A 26,674-nucleotide genomic window follows, 5' to 3' on the forward strand; every position below is an offset into this window, starting at 1 on the left:
ATGGGGGAAAGGGAGGGCAGGATGAAGGAAATAAACCCACAGATGTTTAAATAGCTGGTACACTAACAGGGACTGCAAGGTTGCTTTCTCCTTTTTTCCTCCTTTACATGGTAGCTTTTTAATGTATCTTCAAAGTTGGGTGATAGCCTTCTCAGAGCTGGGTGCAAAACATGTCCAGTCTGAGCCGCTTCAGGTCATCACTCTTCAAATTTTTTCTTACTTCATCATAGTGTGAAAATCCCCCTCTTCTATTTCTCACTGCCTGTCCACCAGAACTCATCCACGCACGCGTTCAAAACTTTCATTAAGGGTATGCATAGATGGGAGCAGACAACTTACAGAAGCTTATGAGCTCCAATAATAGTGGCTGGCCTGAGAATTAACAACCTTAAGAGATCAAAGCAGCACGAGCTGCTAAGAGACACTCAAGCAAGACGCGGGTACCTTCTCACTTCAAAAGCAGTCATGTGCACCCCATGCCAGAACTCCAGAGAAGTTCCCAGGTCACAGGCACCGGCTGGCTCGTGGAGACCAAGCTCTCCGGCAGGCTCCAGAGGGGAAGGTTCAGTTGTGCTGTAAGCTAGGACTTGAACTCAAGCCTCCAGAGTTAACACAAAGCTAATCCATTAAGCTGCTTAGTTTCTACCAGCTCATTAATAATGTATCCTCTAAGGCCAAAGGAAAACACAGTATCGGGATGAGGGGGGGGGAAATAAAAAAAAAAAGAGACTGATTGCATTTAAGAATTTAAATCATTTTATTGCTTTACCTGCCATTAGGACAATCTATAACAAAAGGAATATAATATAATATATTAGCACATACAGTAAATCAGACTTATATAGTCAGGTAACAATACAAAAATGGTCCTCTGGTTGACTATAGCTTTCTAGGGCAATAGACTTCATAAATTCGCCAAAGGTGGACTAGCAAAAAATTACTTCTAAAGCCCTGAATGTTAGCTAAGGCAAAACTATGCCAATTGTGGTTTCAAACATATTTAAATTGCACACAAAGGTAAAGCTATAACTGTGATTAATATTTAACTCAGACTTAGCTGATTTATCTTAAAATCTTGTAGGTAAAACTACAAAAGGGAGTAAACAGCAAGCTAAAAAGATGCAGTAGTGAAACTTGATTAGAAAGCCTTATATAAAAAAAATGTGCCTTTTTTTTGTGGAGCTCTAACTAGTTGACACAGTTTTTGGTGCTTTAAAGTAACATAAAGAACACATATGAAGAAAAAACCTGGATAGAGTCAAAACTTAAGAAAACAGTTTTACCAAAAAAAAAAAAAGGTAGCATTTGCTTACTCCTTAAGGACTCTGGCAGAAATCCTCTACTCAACATCCTCTGAATAGAGAACTCAAACCACAAGCGTTTAAATCCCATTATTGGGATTTCAGGTTCGGAAACACCCTGAAACCTTTTGTAAAGGCTTGATACCCTCAGTATTATTTTGCACCAATTAGCAGACTCTTTCTAAATATCTACATGCCTGGGAGAAAGTGTGTTGAATTTGAATCCATATCACCTCAGAAAGGAAATAAAATGAGGGCTCCATCGTTAGAAGTAGTTGCACAACAAATGCAAAACTGCTTGCTGTCACTCCCAAATACAAACCTACACTACTTTATATAAATTACAGTTTAAAGGAAACCTTAAAAATTGCCTACCATTATTGAACCGTGGAATTCAGTAAAAACTTTTGGGAAGTATTGGTGCGCACAGAGTAATGGAACACAAAGCTGGTAAATACTGAAATACATTTAAGACTCCGCAACATATTGAACTTGGAAAAAAGAGTGAGTATGAAATATGTGTCACGTAAATTCCATAAGCAAGGAAAGAGAATGCACCTTTTGTATTTAAAATTATGAATTGACTTTAAAAACTTAAAATAACTGACTGTTGCAGGAAAGTTAAAACATCCACTTTTTCCTGCCTCACATTCTCTACCAAGAATAATGGCATCTATATAGACCAGCAATCTTGCCACCTGCAACTGATGCTGGCCATAAATACTCAACATTTATTTTCCCTGGTAAAAGGGTCACCTGAACTGATGATCATTTTTTAAGAAGTCAACTGAGGAATACAAAGCAAGCAAGAGTCACAGGGAAAATAAAATGTTTGCTTCCGATTTCTACACCAATCTAAGTACTTGAACATTACTAACAGCTGGACAGCTGCACCATTCTTACACCAATCTATGTACTAGAGACCAAAGTTAGGCATTTAATGTAACATTTGGTTCTTGCCACTTTGAACAGGAAGAGTTTTAAATGGCGTAACTATCGCTGAAGAAAGAACAAGAAAAAATCAGTTGCGGCAAGTCAGCAAATTAAGTAACAACTGCAGTAGTTCACCAGAACTATTAACCTTGAAGGCTTTGATTTACACTTGACAAAAACATAACTAAGCAATCTTAAACCAGCAGACACAGGAACAATTATACTGTTAAACTCCAACTGTGGCTTTCTTAGCAGCTGATGCCTCACGATTGAACCCAGGATTACAGTACCCAGAAAATTAAAAAAAGAAAACCCCGAGCCCCAAGAAGCTCAGTTAGAAGGGCAGTTCTCATTTGAAAAGAAATACAGCAGATTATGACCACAGCCTTAAAATCTGTCCAACAATTTGAGAAACACCTTTAAAAAAATTTTTTTCCCTTCTCTACTGTCACCTCCTTACTGTATGGCAATTGGCATGGTGTCAGGAGATCTCTCCCTCGCTGAAGCAAGGCTGCATTTGCCCGAGTTGGACACTCTTGCACAGAGAGAAGCCATAAGAGCAAACGTCTCCATAGAACTTTTTCTATTAATTTAATGGGACAGAGAGCACAGAACTAATATGCTCTAAATTAAAAATATTGCCATGATAAGCGATTTTTTTTTTCTTTTTTTTTTAAACAGACAGGAAGCTGCAAACGCCAGTGGCAATGTGGCTCTGCACAAGGGTAATAAAGCAGTCTGCATTCGTGAAGCATGTTTTGGATAGGGAGGAAGGTTTCAGACAGACAGCGATACAAAACTGTTGTACTGCTGGATGTTTCGCTTGAGAATATCTGAGCACGGACCCAGGACACGTTCAAATCGGGGTCGATCAAGCTTTACACATTTCAAGAGGCCACGAGCAACAACTGTGGCAGCACGGGGACGGTTCATCAACAGAGCTATTTCACCTAGGGCAACAGGAAAATGTGAACAGTGTTAAAAATCAACGTGCACAAGAGCCAAAGAAATTACCCTGTTGTATTGCAAACTCCTACAGGAATTGAACAGAAGGTAATTCAGGTTTTAACACTGATCAGGACAAGTATCTATGTAGTTACATTAGAAGCAACTGTGAAGGCAGTTTAAAAAAACTACTTGATTTTTTTTTATTAAAAAGCTTGTCCACATTCAAGTCTCACTGAAGAAGGTCTAAAGAATTTTCAACATTGGTTCTATTTGAGAAAAGGTCATGTTTCAATTAACCGCGTATTTTTCCTGGCCAACAAGTAGTTATTTTTCTAATATGTAAGATATGCTACTGTTCAATTCTGATTTTTCTAGGAAACTCAGGACAATAAGACCGTGGTATTCAAGTAAAAAACATTAATGCACAAGGCAGAAGCCTTTGACCCATAGCTAGCCAGAATCAAGAATTTGCCATGGGGCTGTGGAAGGTGAGTATCTTGAAGTGCCATAGGATTTCCATTTTGTAAGTTACGCACAAAGATGTCAAAAGCTTTGTTTCAAATATCTGTTACAACTGCTAAACAACGTATTTGGAAATAGAGTTTTCAACGAGCCCGTTTTCATTAGTGATAATAGCTACCCCTGACATTCCTAGCAACAAGCGTGAAAGAAACCACAGCATCACCTTTTGGGTTTGTTTGTTTTTAAGCAGTTGGGCTGGTTATCTCCATGTTCAGGACTGAGGAAAGAACTCAGTGCTCCTCGGAGAATAAATTTGCCCGCATTATCAGAAGGGATGTTCAAATGAAATGAGAAAAACTTTTCCTCTGTGCCCAATTAAAACTCTTGAACTCACTAGTCTCCAAAACACAGGCTTGCAAAAGAGTAAGTAGGTTCTAAGGGAGAGTTAAACCCCTGGGACAGGTCTGCAGCACCTGAACACAATGGTAGAGATAACATTTAGTTTAAGAGTGGGAAACTCAAGAGTACATATCAAGGGAAATATTAGAAAAGACTGAAATGACACACACAGAACAAAAATCTAGTACTAAATCCTGACCTAAGCAGAACTTCGGTCAGATCCAGTACTACTACTGCACTCGAGTACACCCCACTCCAGGCCTTGCAACGCAGAATTTGTTGATTACATCATCTACAAAGCTGAAAAACTGACCAGACAACCAGAAGGCCTTAGCAAGAGGACTGCTTAGAAGGAGTAATTAGGAGAGAAGACCTACTTTAAAGATGAGAAAAAAGTTAGGCTTTTTTTTTTTTCCTTCTTTGAGGGTGAGAGGGGAAGGGAAGTATTTAAAGATTAAATAGTGGGTTCTGAACAGGTTGCTTTGTTTCAGAACTGCAAGCCACTTTTCTTCTGAACCCAAAATAAGGCTGCCAGGAATATCTTGCTATATACTGTTACATTATACTCCTAGAACACTCTGTGAACATACATATCCAGTCCTTTTCTGTGATCCAAAATAAATCAACATACACTACAAGTGATTAGTTCCATGTGAAGACTATTTCAAAGTCTTCACAAGTAAGTATTTATAATAGGATCTTAGCCTTTTTCTTTGTCAGCACATGTAAGCTTTTTCAAGCCAAAGCAACGTATATACCACGTAACTTTCAGCTAAGTAAGAACACCTTCAACAGAGGAGAAATGACCCTGATCTGCACTTGGGAGACTACGTCCAGAGTACCACACAGCTTCAGGTGGTACCTTCACCCAGTACAAGGTGCTGACAGAGCAGAGCAAGTCCAGCAGTGCCACCCAGACGGTTAGGGGACTGCAGCACAGGACGTACAAAGAGATGCTGGAAGAGCCGGGTTAGTCTGACCTGGAGAAAAGAAGGCTAAGGAGGGAATCTTATTGCTGTCTTCAGCTACATAATGAGCGATTATAAAGACAAAACTGGACTGCCCTCTGCACAGTGAAAGGCAGAGAGAAAGCAACAAGTTGCAGAACAGGAAATTCTTGTCAGGCATAAAGAAAAAAAATTCTTCACAGCAAGGCTGGTTAAACAGTGAAAGAAATTGCCCAGAGAGGTTGTGGGATCTCCATCCCTGGAGACACAAGAGACTTGACTGGACACAGCCCTGAGCAACATGATGCAATTTCAAAGTTAGCTCTGCCCAGAGTAGAGAGGTCTGACCAAATCACCACCAAGCCCCTTCTAAATTAAAGTACTCTAGAACGATCACCTTTCTGTGACATGCATGCACACCTGAACGCCAAGCGACTCTCATACTCACCTGACATTGAGTGAAACCACAAGAGTTAGCCAAAACAGCAATTAAGCTAATCCATCCCATCACTATCATCCACAGCAGTCATCAACACAGCACAGGTAAAATGGTGACAGTGATGTACGTAATCATAGTTGTCACTACGTAACTCACCAAAATAATCAGAAGGTGCCAGTCTGCCCACTTCAACAAATTCTTCATTTTCTGATCGACGCTGTAACACTGCAGCTGTGCCCTTTAATAAATCACAGCAATTAAACAATTGGAACTTCCAGCATCACTCGAAACATTGAATTCCACAGGGAACCAGCTGCTTTGCAGAAACAATTGTTACGATGTCTCAGTCTTTAAAAACCACTTCACAGCCCTTGCAGAGTTCACCAGACTGCTCTATAAAAGCAGCTGGTCCTACCTCCCCTCTAAGCATAAAATGTCTTGCGTATTTACATATCCACATCTGATCACACATCTGATTTCTTCCTGTGTTTCCTCATAACACTAAGAATATTACAGTATGACTAGCAGAAAAAAAACAACACCCAGACAGAAGACAATGATACCACTAGCAAGACATTATTAGCTATCTAGAACAGGCCTCTACTCTTCTGAAAAAGATAAACTGGCTTCAGCCAGAAACTTGTTACTTTTTTCCTGGAAGTACTGTTTGTAAAAATAGCAAAACTAAATATAAGCTTCTGCATGTCCAGCAATATTGTATTTCTTTAGCAATTCTCTACAAGTACATTCTTACATTTCGTTTTTCTCCAAGTGTCTATTTAGGGGCAGGATAAGTCATGTTAAAAAAAGTAAAGTTCTAAACTTGACCCTTTAGTTTTGACCTTACTTACCTCCAAGATAATGAAGAACTCATCTCCTGGCTCTCCCTGGACCACAATCTTTTGCCCATCCTCAAACTGTACCGGTTCCAATGCATCAGCTACCGTGAGACGCTCCCACTTGTCCAGAGATTCTACAAAGTTAATAGTTCATTAAACAATTATCTTTTCAAGGCACAAATTATACTTTTTGCTCTGTCCTTATACAGAGGTCAACCTATTTCTGGCTACATTTGTGCATCAGATATCAAGACTTGAATTAGAATTATTTTGGAATGATGCAGAAAAACAGTACAGGCTTTGCAGTCACTTTTAACAGACTACCACAATAGCCTGTAATCGTAATAATGCTGGACAACAGCTTTATTACAATATAGCAATTATTCCACTTCAGAACAAAAATCTCACTTACCCAATATAGATACTTTACTAAGGAATTCCTCATACATCTTTCTCTTTCTCAAAGTACTCCCCTATAAAAAAAAAAATCCAAGCACACAAAGTAAGTTTTCTTTCTACTTCATGTTTTACATGAGGCTTCAAATAAAACTTAAGACAAAAATCTATATAACCAGACATACTGCATCCTGTCTCACAGACCCCAAACCCACAAGATTAAGTGTTTTCAAATTTCATTATTTCAGTAATATTTCAGAGTTCAGCAACCTTCATAAAGTACTTAGCATTCAGTGCAGCCTTAATGTTTCTTAAATGCGTTCGTACTGTATAACCTTACCAAAATTCACAAATATGCTCAAATTAGTTACAACTGTTGTACACACGCACTACTTACCAATAGCAAGCTAAATAGAGAGCAGAATCAAAACATATGACAAGCTAACCAGTAGATATTACGTTTTTAGTCCAGTTTAATATTGCATTGGTATTGTTTTGTTCACTAATGCAAGATTCCCCAGGGCCCCCATGCCTGATAAACGTATGCTGAGTGATCAACTTTCTGATTACAAAAGAGATAGCAGGATTTTGAATAAATAAAAGGAGATAGAAGGCACAGATAGAAGGTCAAATGACCACTGTAAGTTGAGTGAATAGTAAAACCAGAAGCGTAATTCCAGGTTAGCACACACCTACTTGAGTCAATGGCATATCAGCTAGAGAAATACTTGCCATCAGGATCCTTCTATAGCTATCTCTATCAATGCCCCACAACTTCACATTTGTCTTCGCTTTGACAGTTGCAGCACGGGGAGTTCCATATATAAGGGCAAGTTCTCCAAAGCTCCCACCCTCACCAACGCTGGTTGCCCACTCGTTGTTCACATAAACCTGAAAGGCAGTACATGGTGATAAGCCAAGATCCACAGTGTCAGAGACAACAGGAAGCTCCTGCCACCCCATATTTCCTTTACGGTAAAGAGAAATTCTCACGTCTGTACAATCAGAGTTGACCATTTCAGGGTTTCATCAACACTTCACAGCCAACCCCAGTCCCAGCCACAATTTTTACTTTCCTTGACAAAGGGACTCTTTTCCATGTCATATGCACAGAGACTACACACGTAGACTCCCGACATCGTTTGATAGGAAATAAAATCTCAACAAAGTCTGTGTCAGAGAAAGCTATGGATTAGTTGGACTGGAAAATAAAAAGCCTGATCATTCTTAAAGCCTATCCCACACCTCAACTAGACACCACCCTGCATTTGTAAAGCATTGGTACTGTGTTGGTGTCCGAATCGTTCATTTTGAAATTCAACACAACTCACGGTCTGTGCAGCCAGACTGAGCTGTTAAGGAGCAAAGAAGCTCCAAAGCAAAAAAAGCTTCTACAAGTAAGAACTTATTATGAGAAAAGCTGCTAAAGGAAGCACCTGTACAAGAGGCCTACAAATATCAGACTATTCCTCTGCTAGGGATGAACATGACATTAATAAACTACCAATAATGCTTACATCCATTTCTCCTTGATCAACAACATAGAAGTTATCACCTTCATCACCTAAAGAAGAAAAAAAAATTTGAATACATGCTAAAGAGAGTAAAGCTACGCAAGCGTTCATGTTTCACAGAACTGGCACCTCTGCCAACTTGATGTTTAGAATCTAACAAGGTTGGCAGAGACAAATTTTGCACAGCTTACAGGGTAAAATTTCACATTTTGCTGATTTCACACTCCTCTCAGCCCTGTGAAAGAGGACATCTACTGGTATGCAGGAGATCAGCAGCATTTCCAGGATTACTGGAAAAGTGTACCGGATCCATAAACTGACATAACGTGTTCTACAGAGCCATCAAATGACAATCTTTCCAATAGATAACATATGCAACGAAACCACATCTTCCTACAATTGCTCCACTCCTCACTTTAGTATGAGCTGTGCTTCAGGTAACATAACAAGAAAGGGTCACTGCATCCAGACAATGTTTTTATTTTCAAAAAACCCCCAAAAACTAAAAAGAGCACTATGCCAGAGTCTGCTCACCATCTCCCACTTATTCATCAATGTAAACATTGTCACTTGCCTTGCTGTATGACAGTCTCTCCTGCAATGTAAGTGACGGGGAACATTGCGTCAAAGATGTCACTGAAGAAAAGGATACCAAAATTAGACAAACGCCTGGACACTGCCATGCATCCATACATCTGTACCTCCAACCCACCAATCCTTTTCCTATAGTCTCTGTATGGTTCCACTGACTGCTGTAAAGAGGCTGTGCAGCTTTGTACATTATGACACATTTAGCTCTTCTGAAGTCTGCACTTTAAGAAACTTTCTTTAGGACTACAAAGATTTATTCCTACCTTCTTTCATTATCATCAAGATGGGCAAACAGCACATTCTTCTCAATAGCTTTTGCCAAAGCAGCCATAGTCTTATAATCTTTTGGAATAACCTAGGATAAAATCAGAAAAAGTAACCAATTAATTTTTGGAAGAAAAATTTCTGCATTCCCCTGGGTAAATAAATTATTCAATTGCTACAAAACACTGGCTGAGTTTTTCCAGTTTCTTTCAAGCACTATATATCTAAAATCAAATACAGTCAATGTTTATAGCCAGTTTATGCAGAAAGTAAATAAAATCTTGTATTATTTTATGCAACTGTAAAAGCATCATTCCATGCTAAGTTTTTAAGTTTTTTTGCAAGAGTAAAAGTAGCTGTTCCACCTGTGTTTTCCTACGAATAGCAGCAAGTCTCTCTGCCATTAGGCTAAACGTAACGTTGTTGCAGCTGTCGAATAACTGGAAGCACTTTGTTTATATATATATATAAACTATATAAATATATGTACATATAAATATATATTACTTCAAAGGGAACGGGTCTATGTTATGCGTAAATGGTTTAATTGCGTGACAGTTTATTCTAACCTCCAGTTAAACACCTATACACACAGGTCTGCTTTTTATAGTTATCACAAGACTTAACAGGCTACAGGAGCTGTGTTATTTAATACACTGGATAGAAGGTGGTCTTAAATAAACTCTTGGCTTGTAGATGCAATTTTTAACAACGTTTAAAAGTTAGAGCACCTTTCTAACATAAGATGCAGCATCCTCTTCTGTATAGACTTCTGCACTGATGGCCCCACGCCTTCTTCGACCCTTAACCACAGGGTTCATAGGAGGAGGAGGAGAGATTTCATCCTCCCGTGAGTCTGAGCGTGAACCAGACTTCTGTTGATTCAACAACTGCTTTGTTTCCTCCTAAACAGGAAGGAAGACATCTTTGTGTCACATAATCCAGTAACGCAAAAAAGCCATTACGTATTATATTCCAATTTAGTCTGCCAATGCCAGGGAGCTTCCTGTGTACTATTACTCCCGCATTAAGGCAAACAGGAGACTAGAGCAACCAAGATCAAAGGCCTTTCAAAATAGATAGTAGATATGCCTTTCATTCATAAGATTCATATTACAATGGTGTTTATTTTAATAAGTTACACTAAGAGTTTAATAAATTAAGATGTATAAACAAGTTGATTCTACTTTCCACTCCTGTATTCAACAGGCGATGAAGAAATTCTGCAAATGCTAAAGACATTTTCCCAACTGTAAACCCAGCAGTTCTTTCCCCTCAGCTGCGAGCTGTTAAGCCTTTTTTGATTTGAAAGACAGAAGAGGAATTCCTCAGAAATCCATGCTACATAAGAAGCTTTTGAAACAAGGTCAAGTCATGGACCAACTCGATACTCAATAACCAACAGTTATTTTAGGAGAAAGAAATATGAACACTGCTTACAAAAGAGCTGGAGGAAGGATGCTAGAGGCCAAATAGTAGTTTTTTTCCGCAAGCCACAGATTTGTCAACTTTGCACAACATTACACATTTTCCTTATTTCCCTCAGTTACCTGCTGTGCTGTGTTATAGTGATATTGTAGAAGACTTGAGTACTTACAATAAAATGAAGTCTAACTACTTTGACACACGGAAATTTGATTCTTCTATGTACCAGAAGATTCACCTTCATCTACTAAAATCAGATTAAAAACAAAACAAAAAGAGCCAAAGCATTTGCATCATAACAGCTCAAGTGACTTTCTCCCAGTGTTAAGGAAACAGGGTTTTGTGACGTGCCTTAAAAGAACAAGGAGTCATCTGTTCTCTGAGAGCTCCCGGCACTTTTAAAAGCTGGGTTTGTCCCAGTGTCCTTGATCAAGCCGTCCCCTGCCCAGCTGGGCAGCTTGCTGCTTGGCTGCCACGCTCCACTCCGGAGGTGCACAGAGGCTATGTATAACAACAACACTTTGAGGAAAGAGACATCAGATAACCATTACAGTGAGTTTACATTTTACACCTCTCAGATAGCCAAAGAGCAAGTACTGATCCGTCGAATTACGTTTCACTTCCTGCCTTTTGCCCATTGATAAAATAGTGCTACATTTCAAAACGATGGAGGCAAAACATATTTAAAACCTTGTTTCTATCTTCTGATTTTAGAGAAACAAGTCTCAACTGAGATGCTGTTAAAAATAGCTGGAGCAGCAGTAAGTGTTCGGTTTAGAGAATGCCTCCCTACAAAGCGGGCAACACCACCAACCACAGAAATATACTGTTCGTTCATATACAGAATACTTAACCCATTAAAAAAAACTTGACACTTTTTAAATAAGTGAACACCAGCTGCTGTATTTTTTCCAGTCTCACGTAAAATATGAAATACTGAAATCCTGTACTTTCAGAAATAGCAGCACTTCAGCAGCGTTTAGCTAGGGAGCTGTGTATCAAACAGTGTTCGACAAGAGACTCGCCAAGGTAATGGCCCACTCAAGGAACGAGGAAACCGCACTAATAGAAAAAGTACAACTGGTAACTTCTGCCTGATCTGAGATTTAACATTACTATATTAAAAAGAAGTATGATAAGGTAGGGCATGAAGACAGAAAGCAGTTACAGGAGGGTAAGATAAGACATTAACTTAAAATATACCAGCTATTCTAAACAGTCTATATACACGCTCATCAAGAGGAAGATTACCCCCGAAGGACACAAATGACTATATATTCACATTACACATCGGAAGACAACACTGTGCTACGGAGTTAAGTGACATACTAAAATCTCACTGTTTTCATAGCAGTAGCTTTTCATGTAGTCGTCTTTTTAAAATAAGTTTTATATCATTTCTGATACTAAACCACATATATTAATTACACCACCAGATCAGAGAAAAATTACACTGAAGAAAGAGTGGCAGTTGTTATTCTCAGTTGCCTTAGAATCTAGCCAGTGTTTATGAGTGAGAAAAGGTATTTGTTCCGGTTTAGAAGCTCCTCAAATTAAACACATAAGGGACAAAGGCATTCATTTTGCTCTGTACTGATCAGTATAACCAATACCTGGATTTTTAAAAAGTTTATTACTAAAGTTAGCCTATTTATTACATCCAAGTGTTGATCCTGGTCTTCCAGCTGATGGAGCAGTTCAAGGAGTTTTCAGTGTCAGTGACCACTAATTGTAAATATTATTTTTCCTGACAAGTAAGAAATGGTTATTAATTCCATTTAAATTATTACAAGTAAGAAACATTAAAGAGATGAGACTTCACATACTCATATTTTAAGACTATCAGCTACTGAAGACAACCTTCACAATTCCAGAATTACGTTTTACACTGTATAGTCCAGCATTTGGTAGTTGTCATCACACCAGAAAGTCTCAACTTATTCTGGTTAATTTGGTTTTAATTTATATCAGCTCTCCACATATTTAAAAAAAAAAAAAACACAAAACAAACCACTCAGAAGCTTAAAAAGCAGTGTTAAAAGCTCTGTCATAAATTCACAACTGCAGAGTATATCCTTCTTAACTACCATGTTTTGCAAAAGAAACACTTAGGAAACAGGAAAATATTCAGGTATTTTGGAGGCAGGGCAGGTGGTGGGGAACAGGTACAGTGACTAGATGTCAATCACACTTCATAATTCCAGCTTTCTATGAAGCCTAATACGCACATAACTGCATTACACACAATATTTCAAACATGCACTTATTCCAGTGGACAGCCATGCCCAATATCCAAGATTCATCTGGCAGGCAGTAACAATGATCTCTACATTAAATTTCCATAGCTCAAACTACATTACACAGCCAAGCACAGCACTGGATAGCTATTAGCTTTTAGTATGCATTGGTGTTACCAGACATGTTTGCACAGCAGAGAACAGAGGCCTTAGTACACCACAAACAGATAAAATAAAAACATTTATACAATCAATGTGTAGTAATTAGATTCATTTAACAGCTTTCATAACTCAGAAGAGGACATCTGAATTCCTATAGTAGCTACAACGATCTCAGGGGCAGTAATTTTAATGTTTCTGAACATAAATTCAAAAGCATGTTTAAACGTCTTCAATGTATTTTAATAACATGACAGTGAATCAGCTCTGTGTGCACGCGCTGTGGAAGAGATGACTTGTCAGGATAACGAGAGAGAAAATAGTAACCTCGCTTCAGTTTTAAATGGTTTTCCTTCAAAATTCAAGCCTTAAAAAAAAAATACTGTATCTCAACCTCAATTTCATGCAGCCTAACAGATGAACAGATTTAGAAAGTATTGAAAAGTTGCTCTACTTTATTAAAGATGTAACAGACATCATTTCTGGAAGGTGAAGCAGATTCCGTTTTAAACATTTTTGCTCTACCAGACCTAAGTACCAGGTTAGAGCTGGTTAATAATAGTACTTAACATTTGTGCTTTCCAGACACAGATGTCAGCAGAGTTTGCTAACGTAGCACAGGATGTTCACTGTTCTGTTACTTGATAGCTATTAAGGTACCTCGTTACCTGGTTAAACTAAGACCAACCATTAGACTGAATGGTGAAATTACTTAGAGAAAGCTGTAGCAATTTTTAAATTCAAGAAGGCAAGAAGAAAAATGCTTTTGTTTCACTTTTAGCGATAGCTGCCCTAGTGGGCATGTATAACCCACACCAACGCAATTCATAAAAGACCCTGACCAAAATTGTAAGAGTAATTTAAGGGGAAAAAACATTACCTAAGCAGCTTTATTTTCAGCTTCCTTATAGGCTGACAGCATACATAGACAGCCTATCTGCACCAGAATAAAATCATCAAGAGTTACTCAACTCCAGAATACATGTGATTAAGTTCAGAGCTAGACTTGCTAGTCTAGCTAGCAAGCAACTAGTCTTGCTAAAAACAAATTAAGTTTCCTTTCATCTTAAATACTGCATGTTGACCATAAGTCCACCACACAAAAGCATCCAAATATTCCTGTTTTACATCCCCAAGTATGGATTGGTTTACAATCTACTCTAAGTGCAGTAATGCAGTTTACTTCGTAAAGTTTTGTATATCAACACTTGTGGTAACATTTTAAAAATTACCAATCTATCAGTACTTAGAAACTCGAGAATCCAAGGTGGAGAAGGAGGCACGGTAACAGGCAGGGACAATGGATTTTTAAGAACCTGATTACTATGTGGTTTGCTGCTGGTATTCTCTCCGAAACAGAATGTACTCAAGATGCAACCACACAAAAAAAAAAAGTCAGACATATTATAGAGTTCTTGTTCACTAAACAAGCAAAATGTTCCTCAAATACATTGTGAGCATAGGAGGTTAGCTTGCAGCATTTGGTCACTTTCTAGTATCTACCTTGAACACTTCCGTTAAAAGATAATTTCCATTATACACACTTATGATCTCTAGTGTTAATTTCTTTCTTCTTTACATCAGCAACTAGTAACTAGCTAGAATAAAAAAAAAAAAAAAAGAAGATATACCTCCCATATTCAACAAGTACTGAAAGCAGCACCTGCAAATGACTGCTGTACAAGGTCACAGCTACATTATTTACTAATGGTGTATTCTGAATAGAGTCGTATCCAACCTTTCCTCTGCACTAGCCTTTAAAACCTCCCATTTTCATAGCAGCTTCTTTTCCTATCTGCTTAGATATCAATACATAAAATGAAGAGTTCAAAAGAACATGAAATGATACAACCACTGAAATGATAAAGTGTCCTCCATTCCCAAGATCCCAGAATGCTTCCAACAACAACAACAAAAACACCAAAGAGACCCTGAGGACAAATGCAAGAGGAACAACAAAGCAAAACACCAACACCGAACTCCCAAGAGAAGGCAGAAACAGGCTTGCTCTCCTACAGAACTGGAATGCACATACTTCTGTTTGACTTCATCTAGGCCTGAGTAACTACTACTGGCCTACTACTTCTCTGCTGTACCCAAATTATTGTAATTGTCTCAATATAAGAAACCAAATGCCTATTGCCAGTTTCTAACCAAGGTCAAACACCACGGTTATCATCCAGCTACAGACAATGTGCTATCTATTAGATTCTATGAGTAAGCATTAGATGGGGATTACATCTGCATCCCAGCTGGGTAAGTCTCCTTGTCAGCTTATGTTCTGCCCTACCTGCTTTGTTATGACAGAGGTGCTTTTACACCGTGATCAACTGGCATAAACTACTGGAAAATAGGATTTGTTTTCCAAAAGCATCAAGTCCAATTTCAAACGGCCCATACGAACACTGGTTCAAATCTGAAGCTCAGCCTCTCAATCACAGAGATGATGTAAATTTAGGTTGTTCCACTCTCCTTCCCTCCCACTCTGTATTTTTACCTTCTCCAATCTTTCAAAGTATTCTCTGAGGAATCCCATGGGTCTTTCAGGTCTCACTGTGCATAATTGTACAATGCAATCCTTCAGAAGTTGCTGGATGTTGTGTTTTTGGACATAAAGTTCACATTCCCGAAGACTACGCTCCTCCTCACTGCTGCTGCTGCTAGAAGCTGCCATTGCTGAAGATAAGAGAAAGAGAAGGTTAAATAACTAATGGAGACAAAGATGCTGCTGCTTGATATAGTCAGGCATGTTATGCTACATTATCATCTTACTGATGTCACAGCATAAAACTACCTTGATCTGTAAGACTAGTAACTAAGCTAAATCGTGAAAGAAAAAGCTATGAACTTATTTAGCACCTGGAAAGAAATTAAAAAATCTCGGTGCTCTATAGCCACAGGCACAAAAGTAAAAGCATTTGATTGAGCTGGAAAAGCTTCAACAACTCAAGCCCTGCGAGCACTCAAAGTCAGGGAAGTTTCCACCTAAACTTTCTGCCGACTAAACCTGGTATTTCGTGGGATTGGAGGCTCACTTCATGAACAGAGCTGTATGGGGTCACGTGGATGATGACCAGGAGATAGGTGGGTGGAAGCTGGGAATCCGAGAGGCAAGTATGAAAAGTATTAGGAAGTGAAACTTAAGGTTGAAGCCAAAGCCAGTTCGCCAAATGGCAAGGCAGAGTCCACTAACGGAAGTTATGGAATCAGGGGCGTTACTCCTAAAAAGCTATTCTCCAGTTTAACCCGGTCCATACTTCATAACTATCTCTGTGCAATCCCCAAAAATATTTCTTCAACTGTAAATAATCAAGAGTACATCTTTAAACACATCTGTTACAATGCCAGGTTTTCTAAAGACTTCAAAATTATAGTGTCAGCTGTAACTTTCAAAAATGTTCTTAAGCAGGTTTTTTCCCCCCTTTCAGGCTATAGAACCATTTCAAAATATATTTTTACATATATATAAACATTTCATGTCATTTTTGTCATAAAGCAATTAACACTGAGACAGCTAAAGAAATAGGAAAGAATTTCTCAGGGCATTTTTGATGAAATATAAAGAAAGTTACCTGGTACAGGGACAGTGGCAACAGCTTATGAATATGCAGTATTGTTGATCCCAGGATCAGCTTTTGAAAAGGAAAAAACGGATTCAGACAAAATAATTTTGAGAAACGACAAGTCACTGAAAAGCCAAGCGGTGCAGTCATATTGTGCGTTTTATCCTACTGAGGCAGCAGATTGAGAAACACAGGCCACACAGGCAATATAACACCGTGCCCCTTTGAATTACACTACTGGAGATTACAGGAGGACTAGAGTTAATACGGAATTGCTAACACTTCAAACAGGTTTCATTCTTGTCACAGTTAATCCCCGCATAAGTATGCACAGACAGATGTATTATGCGTTGCATAAACACCAAGTATGGACTTCACGTGGACTGAAAAAGTGCCTTAAAGTTCTCTGGTTACTTCTTTTGTTTTGACAACTCGCACAGTGAAGGTCAGTGCTAATTAGCAGCCCCAGAGAAACTCGGTGGCTCCATGACAGCCTACAAATTAGCATCTATGGAAAAAGCATCACACTGCTGACGGACAGCAGACGTGGGCCACGGCTGCTCACGAGAACAGCAAGACCAGTGCAGAAAATACCAAAGACGTAATGAAAACTCCGGCATTTTACGTAGTATTTTTTCTGCATATTGCAAACCCGAAGTTTTCCAGAGCACGGCTGCACTCAGGCTGCCGCGAACCGCCCGGGCCCGGCCTGCCCGCTCCGGGGCTGCCCTGCCCTGCCAAGCCAAGCCCGCCCCTCACCGCAGCGCCAGGGCTGCTCGCCGCTCCCCGGAGGCGCCGCCGCCGCCACGGCCCAGCGGTGCGGGCGGGCAGCCCCACGGCGACAGTAACGACAGGGCGTTCCCGGGGCGGGGGGACAACCCCCCCTCCCGCCCTATGTCGGGCCGGGGGATCGGTTTATCGTCCGAACGGCTCCGTCCCCAGCGCCTAGAGGCGGCGCCCGGCGCGGCCCAACAACCCCGCGCCACGCAGCGCGGCCTCTCTCCCCCCTCGGACACGGGGCCTCCAGCCAAGGCAGGAAAGGGGACCCTGCCCGCCCCCTCAGCAGGCCCGGGGGCTGCCGGCTCCGGGCCGCTCCCCTCAGCAGGGCCGGCCGCCGCCCCCAAGGCCACAGGCCTCCCGCTCCGCGCCCTTCCCGCCCGGCCTGGCCTTGCCTCCCCGCCCCGCCGCCCCCTCAAGGGCTGCTCCGCCGGGCCGGGCACCGCCGCTCACCTGGCGCGGGCGGCTCCGCCGCGCCCTCACCGCCCCCCGCCCGTCCCGGCCCGGCCGCGGCCTCAGCGACAGCAGCGGCGGCGGCGGCTCCCACCGGAAACCAACTGGCCCAGCCAATCACCGCCCGCCGTGACGTCAATGCGCCTCGCTCTCACCCGGAGCCGTCGCCGCGGTAACCTTAAAGGGGCAGCGCAGGGCGCCTCTGCTCCAACGCGGCGACGGCAGCCCGGGGAAGCGGGGCGCCTCGCTGAGCGCCGCTTGCGCCTTTAAGAACGGCCGGGGCGCTGAGGGGAGCGCGCACCGCGGGGGGCCGGGCCGCCCCCCGGGGCCGCTGGGTCACGGCGGCCCGGGCCCCGCGGCTCGGGCTGGGGAAGCGGATGGGGCGGGCTCCCTCCCCGGGCGGAGGGCACCCGCCGGCTGCGGTAGCGGGGCGCCCGGAGGAAGCCCGCGCTGCCTCTCCCCTGTGTAGGCCTTGCCCAGAGCGACTGACGGCACTGGCCTGACCGAAGTCCTGCTAAATGGCGTTTACGGCGAAAGATGCTCCGGCCTGCGGCGCGGGGCCTCGGTTAACCAAGGGTACCTGCAGCGCCGCCTCCAGCTCTGGGTCCTCAGCACAGGGCAGACGCGGACCCGGGCAGGGGGTGGAACGCCTCTCCTGTGAGGACAGGCTGGGAGAGGCGGGGGTGTTCAGCCTGGAGAGGAGGCGGCTCCGGGGAGACCTTATCGCGGCCTGTCAGTGCTTATAGGAAAGATGGGGACAGGCTTTTTACCAGGGCCTGTTGCGACAGGACAAGGGGGAATGGTTTTAAACTCGAAGGGGGTAGATTTAGACTAGATGTAAGGAAGAATTTTTTTACGATGCGGGTGGTGAAACCCTGGCACAGGTTGCCCAGAGAGGTGGTAGATGCCCCATCCCTGGGAACATTCAGGGTCAGGTTGGACGGGGCTCTGAGCAACCTGATCTCGTTGGAGACGTCCCGTGGACAGGATGACCTTGAAAGGTCGCTTCCAACCCAAACTATTCTATGATACAGCTGTGGGCGGTGGGTGCTGGCGAACATTGGTCATGACACTGCTGGGTGAAGGGATCAGAGACCGTTAAGGGGGGGGAAATAAATTGTATTCAAGTTTGGCAAAGATTTCACTATAACCGATCTAAAATCCGCGTGCAGAATTATTTCATATGTCTTCATGGCTGAGATGAGCCCGTTGAATCCCTTCGCTTTGCATACTTACAGCCTGTAAGAACTCACCAGAGATCTCGGCTGTGCTGGCAGGGAGACACAGCCCCCGCGCAAGGCCTTGGGAAAATGAACCCCAAATCCTGCCTCTGCTGCTCTCCCTGTAGCTGAGAAGATAACTCAGTTTTACCACCCAATGTTACAACTGCTGCGGGAGCATTTACACCAAAATTCATCAGTGCTTAACTCATTTGGGAAAATCATATAACACACAACCAAAATTATTCCAGTAACTAGAGTTTAATGGATATTTTGAGATTAGAAGCTATTGGTGTTTTTGCAATGACATAACAAGCTATCAGGAACTATCTGCCATGGTGTTTCTTGTTTACTAGTTCTCATATTAAAGAAATAAAGGATAACAGCTTAGGTGTAGATCTTAGATCTGCATTTACACCAGACCAAAGCTAGCCCCTGAGTTCACATTCCTTAAATGTTTGATAGCTTCTGTCTGTTATGGGTTAATTAGAAGCCAGGGTCCAGGATTTTCTGACACTAAGCCAAAAACTGGAACTTTTACAAAACATATGGGTTGTAAGGAATCATTAATGTTTGTTAAATACTGTCAGAGTACAGTATTAGTAAATATCAAATCTACCTGCTCACCTGGTAACACAATATTTCTTTCTGTAACTGAAGACTGCTAGAACTTTCTGAACACTGGAAAAAAGTTGTACATTCCCATCTACACATTTTTTTTTTTTGCTTTTTATCTTCCCTTTTTGAAGCTGTCTGCTATTGTCACATCTCCCTCCTCCTTGTTTGGACAAGTCCTGGTGCTGTTTTGGGATAGATCCCATCTGGAACAGAGATCAGACCCGTACGTAAAACCTGTTCTGCCACGTTCTCTTTATTAAGAAAACAAGCATACTGTTGTACAGCGTGCCCTTGATGCAATCCTTTCCTGAGCGCTGGAGCCAGAGAGTTCAGATGGCAAGGCGGGAGCGTAATAAAGGGAACAGAACAGGCTTTCAAAAGGAGCCTTGTGATGCCAACCTGAGGTCCCTCTTTTAACTGCGTACAGCTCCTTCACCGTGAGTCAGCACCAATTTATCTTTGAAAGTTAAATCATGCTTCTCATAAGCATATGTTCGTACATACTCATATGTTAATTCTTACACTGTTAAAGACGTAAGAGAAATTAAAAACAAACAAAGCCCTGTTCCATTTGGTCTGGTCTGAATTACAGTCAAACCCTGGTCTTAACTGCCTAATTAAATAATAAACATTCCTGAGTGAATAAGTTGCATTACCGTCAGCGCTATTCCCACAACTTTCGTTTCAAACAATTTTATGCATTGGAGTTTCTCATGAAGCAATCCGTTGCCTGAGGCTGTGGCTGCTGAAGAGCGGAGGAGAGCTGCCCAGACTGCCAGCAGAACGTACCAACGCAAGCATAAGAGACAAAGCGTGACGCAGCCAGCGAGTCACCACGAAGAGGGTAAGGTGGGGACTATGCTTTCACAGAGCTGTACTAGCTGCTTTTAGTGACATTAAATAAGAACGCCATAGAATATTTTTCTAATTCAGTTTCATCTCCTATCCTGTAGCAGAGGCTGTCCTAAAGCACCGTTTTATTTGGTTTTTAGACAAATCTAGAAGTCAGCCCTGGTTCAAACGCCAATGGCAAGGGCCAAGGGTTAGCATGGTAGTGATTTCAGCGATGGTAACCATCGCGTGTCCTTGATGGTGGGACATTCAGTTTCCTAGACTGGCAGAGCCTGAGCACAGACGAGAAGAGACGACTCCCCAGGCAGGGGCTGTCAAGCATCATGTGTCACAGCACGGACTTGCAGAAAGGTGCAGACGGGACTTCCTGAATTTTAGCAGCCTGACTGCTCTCATTTTTAAACCAAGAAACACTGCCTGAAGTATGATATTTCTTGGCAGATTCTGGAAGAAAATATCCAAAGATATTTAGGTCCCTGCAAGTTAAGAGGAGTCGGCTACCTAACTACCTTGGAGAACCTGGACCAGTATGTCAACTCGTTTTTGTAAAGTACTCTGCTGTTAGGTTTCTGCATTTAGCCACTTCTGTTTCAGCCTCATAAGGAGCAGTCAAAAGCACTATTTTCATGATTAAAAACAGCAGCCCTCTTCAAGATCATCGCAAGTCCTTCATCAACTGATGATAATGCCACCTCATCATTCTCAGGCATTTGGCTCATCTCCATTCTGCGTTAAGTCATGTAGGATACATATTCCTGGTCTCGTAAAAGACCAATAAATTTGTCTGTAAAAAGCATCTGAAATATCCCAAGTGGGAAGATAATTTGTTTGCTTTTTAACAAAGCTTCCCAGAAGTTCTTACAAAGACTAAATTTATTACTCTAATTTTTATGGTGCTATTTATCAACATGGTGATCAACAGTAATAGAAGCTAAGAATGGTCCCTGGGAAGGAAAGAAGTCAAGGCTTTCTATTCTGCTTACCATCATGCAATCATATAAACCCCACAGAGATGCTGACTGACTCAGTGTTATCCTGCAAGCATAAAGCATTGCAGCATTCACCGAGGAAGTAAATGAGAGCACAGCGGGTTAGCCGAGGGGAAGGAGATCCAGGGGAAGGTAGCCGGGTGAGAAGGCTGTGCATGGAACAGCGAGGATGACAGGGAGAGGGCGCAAGGAGCAGTGTTAAAGGGGTGCGAAGAGCAGCTTGAAGCTGAAGAGGCTGAGGAGTCACTGGGTCCATCTGAAAGGAAAATGAAAAAAAAAAAGAAAAAACTATAGATCACTAGGCCAGAAAAAATACCTCCACGAGCAACTGCCCTCTGCCAGGAGTAACAGCGGGGCAGTGATTGGGGAGCTCAGGGAAGAGAAAGTTTTACGAGCCAAGATGAGAAATAAGAGCATACAAGAAGTTTACCCCTGCTGTGTGCATAGAACAAACAAACAAAAAATCTTCCTGATAGGTACTTTAGTAGCAGCAAAATTAACATGGCCTGTGGGTATCTGCTGTGTTACACAGGAGTTATAACAGCAGGGTTTTCCTCTGAAGATACCATCCAACAGTACCATGTTCTGCCCGTGAGGTACCACCATCTCGGACAAGCCACTGGGATTGAAAGCAAATGAGTCAAACACGTGTTGGATTGAAACAGCCAATGTTTGTCCCACACACACAGTTTTACATGTTAAATCATGCAAATCTATCACCCTTAATGTACAAGCAGGGTCCAAAGAGGCGCAGCCCAACATGCAACACTGTCTTGATCGGAGTGACTGCTGCATGTGCACTGTCTTGGGGTGGGGGGAGTGAAGAAGCTTTAGTGGTACAGAACCCCATCGTGACGTGGGCTAAAAACCGCTCTGGACCCTGAAAGATGGTGCGTGGAAGCTGGCTTTGGTCTTGCTGCACGTCACCTCGGCAGACAGTTGTGTGAAATGGTCCCCAGTGCAGAACGAGTTTGCTTTGAGCAGCAGATCTCAAATCATTTCCATATGTTACTTTGAAGAAGAAAATGAACTGGTAAGACTCAAAACACAGTAACCAAGAGCCAAGAAACAAAATGCCCTGAAGTGCCCAGATCTTAAAGATAGGCCAGTCGGGGAATCCATTGACATCTGCAAGACGTGCCTGCTGCAACACAGCCCTTCACACACTCAGTGTGGTTCCCAGCTGGAAGGCTTCCAACTCCCACGGGGCAACGTTGGGAACATTTTACCTCCCGAGTAAATGCTAAACAGCTCAGCAGCGCGAGGGAGGCAGTGCAGCCGGCCGGGTGCCGTCATTATCTGAGGTATGTCACATAGCTCTCCTGTGTTTGCTTAAGGACCGGCTCAATGACACTTTGAAAAAGCCATGATACCCTGATTAAATTCTAACACAGATAATTGCCCTCCATCCAACCGTGCTTAACTTGAACTCAGTGTTCTCTCTTTCTTCTGACCTACGGAGTTGTGTCTAGACCAGCAATTAACCCGCACCTTAGCAGTGGGGCAAGAAGTTCTAAGCACCCTCCTGAAAATATTTATTGGAAACTCCTTGCTTAGGTGTCTATGCGCAAGTCTGAAGGACTTCAGGGACTCTCTCTCTCCTCAACTCGGAGTGAGGACAGGGATTAGCGCAGGGGGAAACAGAGGCAGGTCAGAGTGCTGAGCTGCCTCACAAGAGCTGGGAGACAGAAAACAGCACCCGAAGCACTGCAAAAAAGACCCTGTGAGGTTCAGTCCTCCAGAGAGAGGGAAGGAGATGGGAGAGAAGCAGGTCTTTGCCTCCTGCAATTTGGATGCGAACCATCTTTGCTTTGCATCGTTAACTTTATACCACCTCTGGGCTGCTTCAGCAGTTTGTGAACTGCCCAAGCATCTGCAAATGTGATTCTTGACTTTAAGATCTCTCTGACGCAAACCAAATTAAAGAGCAAAGAGACAGCATGCAGCTACTGTTGACTTCTTTTCCAGGAACACAAGTGAAATACTACCAGTGTTTGTTTTGTAATAGAATGTAAATACCCCATTGAAAAGAATCCTCAGTTGCCGTGCTTTTAACATAGAAGCCGTCTGGGGAGAGCTCCCTCTCCGAGCATCATCTGTGACACAGTTCTCTTGCAAGCTAAATGCACACATAAAAGCATTCAACACAGCCATTTGCTTATGTGCTTGTCTCTGAAAGCAGGTGGCAAAGTAAACACACCATGCAGTCGGTCAGATCCACTATTCTTGGTCTGGACTGACATCCAAACAATGTCTGGACCGACATCTAACAAACTGGCTGCAGAATCAAACGATTTCTGATGCAAGTTTCTGCCTCCCTCCCCACAAGATAATAGAACATTTTCCCAGATGGAAGGAACCCACTTAAAAAACAATAGGTCTTTGAAATGTCAGCTAAGACTTGCTTGGCATGTGCTGTGTGCCACAGGAATATGATATAGCCTTTTTCATTCTCCAGTTGTAACCCTTAAAACTGAAGCAGCAAGATTATTACGAGATGCAGGTCTATTTCCTCGCTGCTACTGATTTCCAGCCTCTCCTGTGGAAGTCTCTTAGCCTCACCCCATCTCCGCTTCCCTCAACGGGATGAGGATAAAAGCGCTTTCTGGGCTGAAGATAAAGCCAAGCTCATGAGATGCTTGCATGCTCCAATAACAGGGATCAGTAGTTGAATTACTTGAACAAGGTGTAAGCCCGTCACAAGAGAACTGATTCAGTATGGTTTGCAAAAGAAGTCCTGAAGCTGCATCCACATGAACTTGGAGGCTCTGGCTAGCAGCGGCTACGGTTACCTTGGTTCTGTAGCCCCATGCTGGCTACTATGAAGAAAATTAACTCTATCCCAGCCAAAACCAGCACACTCCAGCATGAAAGAGGAGAAAGTCACCCAGGTCATGAGACAGACTTACGTGCTAGGCGCTGGGGCAGTGAGCCTGCCTCTCCCGGTGTTATCCCTCCACAGCCTCACTAAGCAGAGCTGCTCCTCTGGTCTGGTCACACCAGGCTGTGCAGGAACCCGACGTTCCCCTCTCTGTCCGGACCTCTGTGTGCTCCCAGTCTTCTCTCACAATGTTACTTGTTCTGATCTCTCATGTCAGAACATTCTTTGATCTTTAGATAATTACAGAGGAATTACAATTAGTGGTGTATCCAAGAGTTAAAGGGAAGGCAAAAGTTTCTCTCTGCCCCCTTCCAGTTTTAACCCCTTTGCTCTCTGTGGTACAGGTCTTATGGTTTTCAGCTGAAGAGACTCCAAGACTTTAAAGAGTCCAGTGTGCACCCCAAAGAGACATGAAGATCAGCCACCCTCAACCTGTACCACTCCCGTGAGCAGTGTGTCAAACCACTTCGTGAAAGCCTCCAGTGAGATAATCCATTACCAGGGTAAGTGTCCTAATCCTCATTAGGGAAATGGCATATATTTGCCAGAGCAAGGACGAGATAAGGAGCATTAATCCAACTTACAAGGAAATGCAGCATTAGGCTGCAAGCTCTTCCCTGACCTTGGCAAGCACTTCTGAAAGGGCTACTCACAAACAACAGCTCGTTAAATGGCAGGATCTGGCTCAGGGTCAGCATCTAAAACTGAAAAGGAAAAAATACTAGAAGCAAAGCTCTCAAAACTTTGGTGACATTCAGACTGGCTGCGGAATCAGGCTCTTGTCCTTCCATCACCCTGGTCGATGTGCCGGCAGATGGCTCTCGAGGTCTCGAGACATCTTCCCTGATTTCTGTACCTAAACAGAGTGCAATGAAACTTCTTGTATGCACATGGCACACACACTTCCACTGCGTACCCCCTCCCCTCCCCACACTAGGTTAGTATCTGTCCAGCCAATTTAGCAAGACAAGCCAGTCTGCTGGTGACTGACATGATATGTTCTGTCCATTGTTTTTTCTTTCCCACATTTTTATAATTGATACAGGAATCATGACATCAAAAAAAAAAAAAAAAAGGCTTTGAACTGATGACTTCTGTGGTGCGTAGATCTTGTGATCAGGGCTCCACCAAACTCAGATTGGCCTCTGACAGTCAAGTTCTCCACTTTCTTCTCACTTTTCCACCATATAAGAGAAAAAAAACAACTAACTTTTGTTTATGTCAGGACAGATAACTCATCAAAGCGAGAGGAAAACGCAAAGTACAAATTCCACGTTCCTTTCTGTAGCATTCTCTTAGCAGGACTACTCAACTCTTTCTGAAGGCAGTGTTTTTTCCTACAGCAGCACTGAAAGCTAGTGGAGGGGCAGGTAATCCATTGGACAATCCACAGAGTAAGCGAAGACTGCTCTTTCCATTTAACAAGTACCTTGTAGAAACATTGCTGCGTACTGATGCCGGACCGGCACGAACGCTGCGTGCAGCCGGACTCGGGGCACCAGATGGCAGCAGTTATTGTCTGGAGATCCTAGAGCAGCCGGGACGGGCAGTTTAGTGCTTGACAGTTCATGCTATTAAAGCCCCTAAAGGTTGGGCTGCAGCCCCTTCTTCCTCCTCCACCTTGATGATCATGATACCACTTGGTAAGGGTAACAGATATGAGCAAAGCGAACGTGCGTGTGCCACCTCTCCCCACTCCTTTCACGTGCAAAAGATAGTTTTCCTTGCTTGCTCTCCTATTTAGAAATCCACCTTTTGCCTGTTCTCTCCTGCCTGTTTTCCCCCTGGAAGGCTCTAGACCCTCAACAGGTTATCGTGAATACCAGTGAAGGATATTTAGCAGATTTAGCCCCGTGCCAAGAACTTTTTTTTTTCCTGTGGCAGATTTCATTCAAATACCAGACATATCAGTAGGAGCAGGCTTTTATCTGAGAGGGAGGAGCTTTGCTGGAATTTAAACACTGAGCTAGGGAAAAGCCTAAAAGCTATCAAAAGGTACCTAACCCTTCTCACATTGAATGGCAAGATGCAGGATGCCACGGCTGGGAGAGGCCCTTCTGGGCACAGTGGCTGGTTTCCCAATTTCTTCACCTCCATTTCCTCTTTAAAGCTTGAATACATACACCCAGGGTGGAGAATGCAAACCAACATCTGTCATACAAAGTTTTTTGCATTGAAAAATATTCCCAATTAGATGGCCACACTCTGGACTGGTTTTAGAGTTAATGACTGAGTTGAGGTTGTTACTGTCAATGGTTATTGCACATAAAGTAGAGTTACAGCAATCACAGCATTGTCAGGAAAGGGAAGCCAGCTCCTGATATATTCTTCCCAGCAAATGCACGCATCAGAGCAAGAACTATCCTTCTGGTGTCTGGTGTGACTCTCTGCTCTCTCTGCCAGACCATTTTGCCCAGGTGTGACATATACCCAGATCCCAAGAAGGAACTCAGCCCCTAACTACTAC

The 26,674-nt window shown here is 42.7% G+C and overlaps 1 protein-coding gene across 2 annotated transcripts; it reads right to left on the bottom strand.

Moving 5' to 3' along the window:
- Positions 1–733: 733 nt before the first annotated feature.
- Positions 734–17,778, bottom strand: PRKAR1A (protein kinase cAMP-dependent type I regulatory subunit alpha). Of its 2 annotated transcripts, none has more exons than XM_075169423.1 (12): positions 17,648–17,778; positions 16,427–16,486; positions 15,352–15,530; positions 9,765–9,938; positions 9,033–9,124; positions 8,753–8,814; positions 8,182–8,228; positions 7,397–7,555; positions 6,681–6,741; positions 6,281–6,402; positions 5,586–5,667; positions 734–3,184 (listed from the first exon to the last, which is right to left on the bottom strand). In XM_075169423.1, the coding sequence occupies exons 3-12, from the start codon at positions 15,526–15,528 to the stop codon at positions 3,012–3,014; spliced, it is 1,149 nt and encodes a 382-aa protein (XP_075025524.1). In that variant the 5' UTR covers positions 15,529–15,530; positions 16,427–16,486; positions 17,648–17,778; the 3' UTR covers positions 734–3,011. The 2 variants fall into 2 exon arrangements, with proteins under 2 accessions (XP_075025524.1, XP_075025525.1); XM_075169424.1 differs by lacking the exon at positions 17,648–17,778 and adding an exon at positions 17,585–17,609.
- Between the last annotated feature and the right edge of the window lie 8,896 nt (positions 17,779–26,674).

This window comes from Calonectris borealis, chromosome 20 (assembly GCF_964195595.1).
Source record: "Calonectris borealis chromosome 20, bCalBor7.hap1.2, whole genome shotgun sequence".
Lineage (NCBI taxonomy): Eukaryota > Metazoa > Chordata > Aves > Procellariiformes > Procellariidae > Calonectris > Calonectris borealis.

Coding starts and splice junctions, on each gene's coding strand:
- PRKAR1A (XM_075169423.1), bottom strand. CDS start 15,528: ATGGCAGCTTCTAGCAGCAGCAGCAGTGAGGAGGAGCGTAGTCTTCGG. Junction 8,229..8,752: donor AGAGACTGTCATACAGCAAG/GCAAGTGACAAT, acceptor TTTCTTCTTTAG/GTGATGAAGGTGATAACTTC. Junction 6,403..6,680: donor TAGTAAAGTATCTATATTGG/GTAAGTGAGATT, acceptor TTAACTTTGTAG/AATCTCTGGACAAGTGGGAG.